At 55.4% G+C, this 12,037-nt stretch overlaps 1 protein-coding gene across 1 annotated transcript; it reads right to left on the bottom strand.

The window, feature by feature from the left end:
• Nucleotides 1-4,670: 4,670 nt before the first annotated feature.
• Nucleotides 4,671-5,465, bottom strand: LRRC3C (leucine rich repeat containing 3C). Its single transcript, XM_032871785.1, has one exon. It carries the CDS (start codon nucleotides 5,433-5,435, stop codon nucleotides 4,671-4,673), a length of 765 nt encoding a protein of 254 aa, XP_032727676.1. The 5' UTR covers nucleotides 5,436-5,465.
• Between the last annotated feature and the right edge of the window lie 6,572 nt (nucleotides 5,466-12,037).

Raw genomic sequence — 12,037 nt, 5'->3', positions numbered from 1 at the left:
GGGGTTCGGTTTACTAGAAGTCTCCTGCAGTCATTCAGAGGACTGAGTCCCCAGTCCTGCCCCTCGGATCCCTAGAATCTCTGGTTCACTAAGATCCAGAGGCCCATCCACCTGGCAGAGTATGGGAAGTGATCAGCTAGGTATTCCTGCAGTTGGGAGACAGGAAAATCCCTGAGGGGAAGTGTTCTCCCGGTTCAGAGAGAAGACGCCTTCAGAGCAGGGCCCCAGGGTATCGCTTAGCTTAAAGAAGCCTCCCTCCAGCGCGCTGAGATCTTCCTGGAGAGGCAGGCTCGTCAACCCCCTCCAGCGCGCCCGCGCCCCAGCCTCCTTTAGCCCCGCCCAGGCCAGCGAGCCCCGCCCCTTCCCTACAAGCCTCGCCCCTACCCCTGTCATCTCCACCCGGATCCCACCCCTGGATCTCACAGTCTGGCCCCACCACTCCAGCCCCGAGCAGATCTCCCTTACCATCCCGCCCCCCCGCCTGAGAAGGTCCGCTCGCTTCGCCCCGGCCCGGACCCGGCCCGGACCCGCCCCCCGCACCTCCGCCCCGCCCCTGCCGGGTCCCCTCTCCCGCAGCACCACGCCTTAGCTGGGCGGCCGTTGTCCCCGGGTCAGGCCTTTCAGCGCCAGCCGCTACTCCTCCACGCTCTTCCTCCCCCGCGACCTGCAGTGCCTGAAACTCCGTGTGCTCACGGCTCAGGCCCAGACTGGGTGCAGGACAGTGGTGACCAGGACCCCGCTCCACCTGCTTGGGCACGACTTCACTCAGCGGGTCCCCCACCCCCAGGCACAGAGGCCCCCTTCTGGGTCTTGGCGTCCTGTGCCCTCCCTCAGGTACCCTTCTCCAGGGGAAGATGATCAGGGCAGGTCTGGTGTGGGGGGTGCCTGGGGGGCTCAGCTCCTTAGTTTCCAATGGGCACTGAGGATCCTGAGGTGGAGGGGGGGGGCAAAGGGACACCTCCTGTCACTATGAGTGGCTGTGATAGAGGAGCAGGAGAGCCCCACGGGTGGTTGGGGAACAGCTGAAGATAGGGGAACTGGGCAGAGGATGGAGCTGGGAGGGAAAGCCTCATCTTTGTATCTGGCACATAGTAGTAACTCAATAAATGTCGAATGAATGAATGGGCTTGTGGTGGCATCTCTTTTGGCAGCTTGGGGCCTCACTCTGCTTGGTTTTCTGCCTTCCTGGTTTGGGACATGGTTCCTCACAGGCAGTGAGGATGCTGGTGACAAAGTCCCTGCAAGATGAGGGGAAACCCCTTGTAGTCGGAGCTCCTCTTGTCTGATGGAGGAACTGCAGCCCTCCTGTTGGAGCAAGCTGTTGGCTTGCTTCTGGATTTGAGGCTGGTATGCCCTCCCTCTGTAGGAGAGCTCAGTGTTGCACTTCAAATGTCCGTGTGTGAGCCCAGGACAGGAAGGGTGAGGGCTGGGCCCCACCTGGTGCTCCTTAACTCCCGGGTACCCACAGTTGGCTCCCTGTTCACTTCCTCTTGTGGATAACGAGGCTTTGTAGATGCTCAAGTCTCTGTGTCTGGGGTAGGTCTTGGTGTCCCCAGGTTCAGAGCTACCCAAAGAGAAAAGATCCTGTTTCTTCCATTAGTCCGGGGGTTCCCTGAGAGTTAGGTTAATGTCTCTCCCCCTCAGACTGGGAGCTCCCTCAGGGCCGCTCCAGGCTCCTGCTCCACAGGGCCGGAAGAAGTTGGTGCTGCGAGGGCTGAGTGAGGGACTTCTCTTCTCCCACCCCTACCTACAGCCTGCCGGCTCCAGAAGCCTGCATGTGGATGCCAAGCTTCGTCCTGCCCCAGACCTCCTGGGTTCTTCTGCACCAAATATCTGGCCGGGCTCTCTTGGCTCCTGGCAGCTTTGTTCCTGGTTCCCGCACATCCCGGTGGGAGTGTTGGTTTTGACAGAGTGCATCTGTACCAGCCAGAAGGGCAAGAAGCAGCCAGCAAAAATGAAACTGTCCAGCTGCCTGCTTGGCATCTCAGAACACAGGTCCTATGATCCTTGGTTCCCGGTAGAGAGAAGGATGGGGGAGAAACCGGTTATGCCACCCCTTCCTGCTGGCCCAGTGGACAAGTACGACCCAGAGGCCAGCGTTCAGAGGGAAGGGCTTAGGGGTTCAGCCACTGTTGCTCCAGGTGGGAGCATTTCCGAGTGTGTGGAGGCCCGCTCTGTCCGGTGTCCTGTAATGCACTGAGCTGAAGCTATAGCCTCTCATGTCCCCTCCCACCAATTTCCAACTGAGGGACCCCAACTGAGGAGGGTGAAGGGGTCTCTCCCTGACACCTCCCCAATCCCCCATCTTTGCCCCTCTTGTCCCCTCTCTCCTGCCCTAGGTCCCAAGAGGGAAAGGAATTTGAGCCAGAGGGGGCCATGCGGAGAACTAGTAGATCGCTTTTGCTATCCAGGGATCTAGGACCCCTCCTGACCTGGGTTCCAGGCAAACTTTCCTCCCTGGATCCATTCCTATCCTGAGCTTAGCTCAGGGAATTGGTGTTAGGTGTCCAGATGAGGGAACCAATTCTCTGCAGATCTTATAGATGCTGTTTCTGCTGCTTAGGATGACAGAAAGTCAAATGAGGCTCCAGAGATCGGCATAGATGACAAAGTCTCAGGGCTTCATCTGTCCCCCAGCCTCTCACTCCTGAGGGTCTACATGGTCTGTTTCCCAGCATCCAGTGAGAGGTGTCCCAGCCTGATTTCAGGAATGGGTAAGTGAGCAGAGAGAGACAGACAGTGGCAGGGGAGAAACTGATGGAGGGTTTGATGGGGTTGGGGCCAAGATTCCAAGGCCCAGGCCAGGGTGTGGCTGGGGTGCAGGTTGAACTGCAGCCTGAAACTTCCCACACCCTCGTTCTTTCCCCACCGCAGTGCATCCCTGGAACTGGGGAGGCCCATGTCTCCTGAGAAAAGAGGATGGGGTGGGGGTCCCAGGTGTTTCTGAGATGAGTCAGGTTGAAGCTCTCTGGATGATACGAGGGAGCTCAGCCTTGGAGGGGTGGAGGGAGCCTTGGAGATGGCAAGAGGAGGGGTGGGGTTGTTGGAGAGGAGACAGGGAAGTCAGGGTGGGTCAGAGGAATGGGGAGGTGATGGGTTCCTCTGTGCTTCTCCTTGAGTGTCCGCCCCATCTACTCTAGGCTCTGCCCCAAACTGGGTGGAACCCTGGTTCAGTGGTTTTATTTTCAGCCTCTATTGGGGTTTCCATGAGCTTCCCTATGGGAAGATAATCCTACATGGGGGCAAGGGATGGGGTACATTGACCTCTTTGGTCCCTTGAGAAGCCCATTTGGTGATAGGGATATCTCATAGGGTCCACCTCTTTTAGCCAACTTGGTCTCTGCTACCCCAGGAATTCTTTCCTTAACTTTGAGCACATCTAGTTTCTCTGTACCCCCTGCTCAGACTCCCACTGAGAGAAAAGACAGATTGCTAAGAGGGGAATAGCTCTCTCTCCCTTTGCTTCCTATGCCCCATCTAACATGTTGGAGGCTACCAGCTGATGACTGATGCCTGGACATTGCCCTCTTCCCCCCTCCCCTTCATCCCCCCTCCAGCCTCCTCCCCTCCTCCATTCTGGTTCCATCATCATTAATTCATAGGCCCTGGCATCCCTAGCAGATAGACTCTGGTGTCAGGAGCTGGGAGGTGGGAGGGGAGAGAGGAGATGGCATCCAGCCCAGTGGGAGTGTCCACCACCAGGTAAAGAGCTCAACACCCTCCCACTCCTCATTGTCAGGCCACACACATTCAATGAGATGGACAATAAGGAAGAGATTGGGGCCTTCATAAAAGTGACTTTATTGAGTTGTCCAGGGATATTTTTGGGGTGGGAGACCTCCTAGTCCCCATCCCCCTCTAGTTCCCAGTGATCCATCTTTAGCTCAGAGATAGAAGAGGCCACTCTTCTCCCAAGGGAAAGGGTTCAGAAAGCCTGTCAGTGTATAAAGGAGAGAGCATCGAGATGGAGCATCTCTGGAAAAGGAAGCAGGGCCCCCTAAGCCAGGAGGGTCCCCAAGAGAGGACAGAGGGAGACGAGCCTGGGGCTGAGAGAGAGGCAGAAAGTGAGGGGGGAGCTTCTCAGGAGAGGTGGAGAGAGGAGAGCAGGAACCCACAGAGCTCGGCCTCTCCTTGCCTCTCTCTGCACCCTCTACTCCAGCCCTCCACCCCAGAGTTGTCTGATTGCTGCCCATGCTTTCCAAGTTGTTTGCACCCTCTTCGCCTTTGTCCACCACCTGGTACCCGGCATCCTCTGTCTTCTGCCCAAAGCCCTTCTCCTTCTTGAAGAGTCAGTTCAAACATCCACACAGTGAAGCTTGGCAATCACTTCCTCCTCAGTGTTCCTACAGTGGCCTGCCCCGGGCTCTGAGTGGGCACTGTCATTGTCTGTTCTGCTGCCTCCCACCTCCCTCAATGAAGACTTGGGAGCTTTGGGTCTCTGAGTCTAGCACAATTCAGACACAGGGTAGGCACCAAAGACTCCAGGCACCACAGAGGGTGTGGGTTGAGACAGTGAGAAATTGGGTTTTTAGGGAAGAGGAAGGGGGGTGGGATTTGGGGGATGGGACGGGACTGTGGAGGAGGCAGAGAGGGTCAGAGGAAAAGAGAGGGCAGAGGGGGTGGAGGGTAGGCCAGGTCTTGAGAGGGGCCTGAATGGGTGGCCCCGGTCCTCAGACCATCGTGCTGAGTGTGGAGGAGTCCTGTGAGCGCACAGGCAGCCCCGGGGCTTGCTTGAGGGGATGTCGGGTCTCCTCCCGGTTCTGCCACACGTAGTGGGCCAGATAAGCCCCAACCAGCGCCAGCCAGCCCCCCATGGTGACCAGCAGGGCCACGTCGGTGCTCCGCTGGGCCCCGCCACGCCCAGGCCCACACAGCTCTTCCTTCCCTGCCAGCGGCAGGAACTCCTGCCCCACAAGGTCCGGGTGGGCTCCGGGGCCACACACGATGCCTGTTCCAGTGCCCGGGGCCAGCCTCACCTGCCTGAGCACCTCCTGGAGGGCACAGTCACAGTGCCAGGGGTTGGCAGACAGATTCACTTGGATCTGCAGGCCCACGAAGGCCTCTACGGGCACCGAGGCCAGCCGGTTGGCAGAGAGGTCAAGGTGGCGCAGTGTGCCTGCCAGGCCCCGGAATGCGGCCCCCGAGAGGTGGGCAAGGACATTATGGGACAGATCCAGCTCCTCCAGGACAGGCAGGTGCTGGAAGGCTCCAGCTGGCACCGAGGCCAGCTGGTTGGCATCCAGGTAGAGCTTGCGCGTGTCGTTGGGGATGCCGGTGGGCACCGCGCTCAGGCCTGCTTGGCTGCAACGGAACGTCCGCTCACCGGCTTCTTCGGCCGCATAACAGCCCTGCGGAGGTGCCCGGGGACCAGACTCCGTGCCACCTGGGCCTATCACCAGCAGGAGAGACAGCAGGTGACCAGCTGGCAGGAGCATGGCTAAAGATTGGCATAGTCCTGGAGTGGAGTAGGAGGAGCTGGGGAAGAGAAGCCCCATGAAGGAAGAATGAGTCAAGAGAATTCCATTCCCCACTGTCAGCTCTCTCTTCTGGAGGTCTGCCATGGGGACTCTGAGTGCTGGGACCTCCCTTTGGGTGTTCACTCAGGTCTGGGTGACTTTTGCTTCTCCTTTGGGGTTTAAGTCTCCTTTTTCAGGCCCTTTGGGTAAGAGGTCCCCTGGGCCTGAGATTCTCCTAGTATCTCTTGGTTTCTGGAAGGTTAATCTCTTAGTCTCTTGGTCCAAGACCCTGTTGGTCACTCTGGGTCTGGGGGCTTCTATGTCTCTGCTTCTACCCATGTACTAATTTCTCTTGTTGGAATAAAGTCTTTCTCTGCCAGCCCAGCTGGGTGGGCCCCGTAGGCACCAGAGGGCCAGGCTGGCACTCATATGAAGGGGACAAGGAAGACAGACCAGCGATTGGATTTCAGGGTGTTCAGCTAGGCTAGGTGACTAAGACCTGCTTTCTCTGCCCTTCTCCTCCTTTTTCTGGAGCACCCACCCCTCCACCTGCCCCAGCTTTGTCCTTTCCACCCCACTCTTCTCTCCCCCACCCCACCTGCTTCCTCCTCCTCTTAACCTCTCACCCCTGCTGGTGGGAGAGCCTTCTCCTGAGTGTCCTCTCCCCGGAAGTAGTCTGTCTCCCTGCTGCCCAACTCCGGAGACTTGCTTCTTCCTCCAGAAACCCTGTGTTCTTGTAGCTGCTGGAAATCGGGGGCTGGGGCCCAAGAGTGTCCGGTTTCCTGGCATGTGACTCTGGGCCCCAGGTGTCAGATACCTGAGCCATGGCCTGGCCAGGAGATGCCAAGACAGGGCAGATCCTAGACCCTGATGAACACTGCCGTGGGGAGGCCAGGCCCCAATTCCTTTCTCTGTCTTGGGCTCCCCTCCCAAGGCCTTGACATTGTCATCTTCTGTCCCTCTTTTCTGAGCCAGGGCTGAGATTCTGCCTTCTAGAACCTCTGCCGCTTACAAAGAGCCTGGTCCAGCAGATCCCGGCTTGGCAGGCCTGGGGTGGGGGTGAGGGGACAGAATTAGAGTGGGCCCCATCTCACATCCACTGCCTCCAGCAGCTGTCTCCCCCAATTCCGTCCTGCCCCCACTTTCCTTTCCTGTCCTTCTACTGTGCCCTGGGCCACCTTCTTTGGTGGTAAATGAACTTCCTCAGCCTTTTCCTTGGAAAACTTATCTTTCTCCGGAGGACTTCATCTCCAGGCTCCTCCCAGTGCTGGGGCCTAGTAGAGGGCACTGGGGCTCAGTTTTCATTTATCTGCACAGACAGTGGCTGGCCCCTCCAGGGCTTGGAAGGGTTTCTTCCAGGTGTCTGAAGGTTGATATGATCCCCTCAAGTTTTCCTGTTGATTTTCTGTTTTGGGCTGGAGCTGACTCCGGTTGTCTTTGTTTGCTGAAGCCCTGGGCTCCCAAGTTGGTCTTTTTAAGTCTCGCTCATGTCTGGGAGCTGGGGAGGGCTTGTTCCCCTGGGCCTCTTGATCTCAGCCATCATTTGCAGCCCAAGCAACCCTGTTTCAGTGCCTTCTCCTAAAGCAGGGAAAGAGAATGGGGGAGTGGGGTGTCCCCTCCTTTCTTTTCTTTTTAAAAAGATTTTATTTATTTATTTATCAGAGAGAGAGAGAGAGAACACACAGGAGTGTGAGCAGGGGGAGGAGCAGAGAGAGAGGCAGGCTCTCACTGAGCAAGGAGCCTGTTGCAGGACTTGATCCCAGGACCTTGGGATCACAACCTGAGCCAAAGACAGATGCCCAACCCACTGAGCCACCCAGGCGTCCCAGGAGGCTGAGGTTATATGCTGTGGAGACCCTTCTAAGAAGGAAAACCTCCCTGGATTTTGTAAGAGACGATGAGAGACCAGAAGCTGACCCGTAATTTCAGGGCCCAGTGCAAGATGAAAACAGTTCAAAAACTGTTCAGAATTTCGAGATGGCGAAAGCAGATTGTAAAACCAAACGTAGGACCCTCCTCAACACAGGGCCCGGGACTCTGTGGGACTGTAGAGGCCGCGCTCCCATGAAGCTGGCCCTGGAGGTGACATTTGATCAAGCAGTTTCAGAAGCGCCATGGGGCCCGAATCTGCTATCGGATGATATCATCTCTGGAGACAGTCACCACTGACTCATGCTGTGACATCAGCAGAGGCATTTCTCAGACTCACACTTGTCCAAGAAATCAGATAAGATGCATGTTCTACGCTTGGGCAGAAGCAGCGAAAATTTTGTCTGTGGGTTCCTTGTTAAGTTGCTCACTAGGCTTGCTGCCACTGAAAACTAGGGCGTCCATTTTGGGATTGTGGCTGAACGTGGAAGAGCAAACATTTGGAAGCTTACCCCTCACGCTGTTCTCCTCTCACGCCAGGCAGGAGTTTAGCTAAATAAGACACAAGAAGTGAGCCTGGCTGTTGACAGAGTGATGTCCTTCTCAGAGGAGGGCAGCTACAGAGAGCGAGAGCGCCTGGGGTGCCCAGCATGGCGGCGGGAGAAGAAGCAGGCAGTGTGCGTAGACTGGAGAGTCCCCCTGGAGCATACGTGTGGCTAATGGAGGGTGGCCAAGGGCTGTGCTCAGCAGAGAAGGAATGGAGAGGAAGGGGGAACCACGAGGGAGGTGCTCAGTGCAGGCTGGGGGTCAACAAGGTTGGGGCAGCATTTCTTCTCTGCCATTCCCTCCTCCTTTCAGCGAGGATTTCCTGTGGGCCTCGCGTTCCAAGAACTGTGCTCATTAAAGGGGACACAGACCCTGTTCTTCACCTGCATCCATTAAATTCAATTCTCTGTGGCTGGTGGGGGGGGGTCTAAGCACCGATATTTTTCAAAAGCTCCTGAGGTGGTTCTCATGTTCAGCTGGGAACAGCCAGTCTGGAAGGAAGATGCGGACATGTTGATACGTGTTTCCACAGGCGTTCCCGTGATGTCTGCTGTGTGTCCAAGGAGCTTTCAGACCCAGAGAGAGCAGGATCTGCTGGCTGTCAACTCCGTGTTGCCATTTTCTCTCGTCCCTCTTAGGGCCTTTCAGTGGGGCCTGAGAACTGAACTCGTAACACAGATCAAGGGGAGAAGAGCGCACACATATTTAGGTAAGCTTTATGCAACCCAGGAGCCCTGTAAGGAAATGAAGACCCCAAAAAGTGGCAAGTTGCGAATACTTTTATGCCAGGTTGAATAAAGAGAGGCAATATATGGAGAGGCTCAAGAAGGATAAAAATTATTTTTAACAAAGTCTGTTGGTACAGAATTCTCTCAGCTTTGACTCCCCATCGAATGTTCCTTCTCTCCTGGTACTGAGAGGACATTTTTCACATGGGAGTTTTGTCTCCTGTTTTCAGGGGAAGGAAAAGGGCGGGGGGAGACTAGAATACCCTTCTTGCATCTGTTGTTTTTTTATGTGAACCGAGCTCAAAATAATCTTAACGCCAAAGTGGCACATTTTGGGGTGGCGTATTCTGCCCCCTTCAATATCTGTTCCTGATTTCCTTCTTTATACCACCCGCCGATTTGGGAGGAACAATGTACTCCATCCCTCCTGATAGAGCCCGATTGGTCCTCTCCGTCTATCGGGAATTCTGTTGCCCATTTTCCCAGCCTCCTTTGTGGCCGGGGTGGCCCAGTTCAAGGACATCTAAGGGGGAAGTCTGCTGAAGGGGTTTCTGGGACTGTCTTTGGTTTGTTTATAAATGAGGATGGACTAAGCCCTCTCCTTCTCCCTACTGCTTTTTCCCTGCTTTGAACATGGAGGGTCAACCATAGCTATCCTGTGACCATGAGGGAACAAAGCAGGAAGGAAAAGTCAAGAGTATCACTGAGAAATTGGCCTGAATATCACTGAGCCACTCAACCAACACGAGCAACCGCCTGCTTCTTTCCTTATGTGAGAAAAATAAAGCCCTGCTTCAGTGATTTTCAACTTGGCTTCACATTAGAAGAGGGAAGGTCTTGAAAACTATTGGTGCCCACGCCCGCCACAGAGATTCTGATTAACCTTGGCCTGGCCTGTGTCCAGTGGGTGGGGACTTTTAAAAGCTCCTTGGGTGACGCTCCTGGCAGAAATCTCCTCTCAGGATCAACTCCTTTGCTTGGGTTTTCTGTTGCTTTCAGCTGGGAGCATTCTTACCTGATACACTCACTTCCCCAGGATATCAGGAAAGCTATCCTAAGGGGCGACATCTGTGCTGGGTCTTCAAGGCTGAGTGCATCAGGTGGAGGAACAGAGTATGAGCAAGAGGAGGGAAGCATGAGAGGGTTTGGTTCTCCTAGACTGTAGAACGGAGGGGTGGAGAAAGGCTATGGTTAAAGTGGAAGGAGACTAGATCCTTGTGGATTGTTAAATTGGGACTTGATTTAGCAGTTAGTAGGTAAAGGGCTTTACGATTAGCTTTGATGTTTCAATCACTTTCTGGTTGTGTGGAGGGTGCATTGGTGGAAAAAAGACCAGTTACTGGGACAGCCCAGGTGGGACGTGGTCAAGACCTGAGCGGAAGCTATGGCGCAGGACCAAAGGAGCTATGACTGGAGTGTTCCATTCCTTGCCGTGGCTTATGGGGTGCATGGGAAAACCCTTGGGCTGGGCCCAGGACCACTTTTGCCATTGGGTGCCTCCCTCTCCAATCCCCTTGGACCTTTGATTCTCTGGACCTCATGTTCTCTGAAATCCCTTCCAGCCTGATGTTCAGTGTGTCTGTGATGGTGGGGCAGGGAAGAGGTTGAGGCATGGCAGGGCCTGGCTCCCAAGTGCAGGACCTAGGAGAGACGCCCACCCTGGCTGGGCTGAGTCCCAGCTCCCCCCGCCAAGGGCAGTAACTCCATGCTTCTAAGATGTGACGCTGGAGGAGAGAAAGTAGGCCTCCAGGTCCCTACCTCCCTGATGTGGGAAGCACCCACATAGAGAGGGACAATTGAAAGGAAAGGAGGAGGGTTAGCTACTTTACCCGTTATGTCAGCCAGGGACTCATCTAATGCCAGTTTACTGGGCAGTTTAGGCAGGGGGGGGGTGGGCAACAAAGGTCTTTGCTGGAAAGTTCCGTGTGGGAAATAGCAAAGGGGGCGTACACCCATCCATCTCTCGTTTGTTCAAAACACATCTCCTGGGCTTCTTAGACATTGGGGATGCAGAGAGAGGTAAAATGTCCCCCAGACAATAGAGGAAGCCAGACTTGTGTACCTGATAGCTGAGGTGTGGGCTCTAGCTGCGGTGTTTGCAGAGGGCAGAGGAACCCGAAGGTCCGAGCAGTAGATTGCCTGGGCGGTTGGGGAAGGCATCACAGAGCAGGTCACAGGGGAGGAATGGCCTTGCAGGATAAATAGGAGTCGACCAAATGGAAAAGGCTGGGAGGAAAAGCACTGTCGACTAAGCTAAGAGCCAGAAAGAGCAAGGTGTGTTCTGAGAATGGTTAGGAGCTCAGAGAGGGTGTATCTGGGATGTGTGGGTCCGTTCTATCCTTCCTCTAACATTCACTGGGAATCCACTGTGCGGAGGAAATGCATGAGTGAGACACAGAGCAAGCAGCCTAGCAGGGGAAACGGGTGTGTAGCAGATAAACATAGCACCCTCGGTGCAGACAGAAGTCTTTAAAAGGTACCTATGGGAACATGAGGTCCACACGGACAGGGTGGGTAGCTGGGAAAGAATCTGGGGAGAAATGCCACTACTTTAGCTGTGTGACCTTGGGCAGAATACTTAAACTCTCTGTGCTGCAATTTTCCCATTTTAAAATCAGGATAATAAAAATACCTACCTCACAGGGCCACGTAATCTTTTAAAGATTAAAAGAGCTTATACATGTGAAGCCCTTACCCCAGTACCTGGAACACAGCAGACACTGCGTGAGTTAGCGGCTGTTATTAGCGGTGGAGGAGGGGGGCATTAGGTAGGGGAGGAAGGTGATCTGGGGCAGTGGCCCCCTCAGGATTTCTAGAGAGGTGGGAACTGCTAGGGGTAGTAATGCCATTGGACGGGCACCAGAGGAGTTTTTCTTAAAGCCACCGTTTTCATAGTTGGTGCCCTTTTGATCTGTAATACGCGCAGTTTTCTAGCCTGCTTTTTTTCCACGGGAGAAAATGCCAACAGTCCCTGTCAAAGAATATGCAGATTGAGGGGTGGCTACAGAATAGCACTGCTCTTGGTTCCCAGAAGGAGGTTCTGGTTCCCAGGCCTTGGCACTGGGCCCCTGGCCGGCTCAGCCCTTTCCCTCTGCAGCCCCAAATGGCCAGCCACAGGGCAGGGTGAGGGGCGGAGAGCGAGGGCCCCCTGGCAGTGCTCTCTGTTTCTTACCAGCTCAGTAGCTCTTGCTCAGTGCCTCTTTGTCTGCTCAACGTCACCGCCCCCTCCCCACCGCTGCCACCGCAGGCCTGGGGGTGCCTGCCACCCAAACCCAAACCCCACTGCCAAGGAAGTCAACAGCTCTTTTCTTCTTTGCACTTGGCCTGGGTGCGCCCTTCCTTCAGGAAGGAGGAGGCGAGGTAGGGGCAGCAGGGGGGTAAAAGAATGAATTGGAGGGGAGTAGGGACCCTGCTCCACGCCCCCACCCGTGGTCAGGG

Source organism: Lontra canadensis, unplaced genomic scaffold (assembly GCF_010015895.1).
Source record: "Lontra canadensis isolate GAN:19392208 unplaced genomic scaffold, GSC_riverotter_1.0 scaffold43, whole genome shotgun sequence".
Lineage (NCBI taxonomy): Eukaryota > Metazoa > Chordata > Mammalia > Carnivora > Mustelidae > Lontra > Lontra canadensis.
This window is presented reverse-complemented; position numbering and strand designations above follow the sequence as displayed.

Coding starts and splice junctions, on each gene's coding strand:
- LRRC3C (XM_032871785.1), bottom strand. CDS start 5,435: ATGCTCCTGCCAGCTGGTCACCTGCTGTCTCTCCTGCTGGTGATAGGC.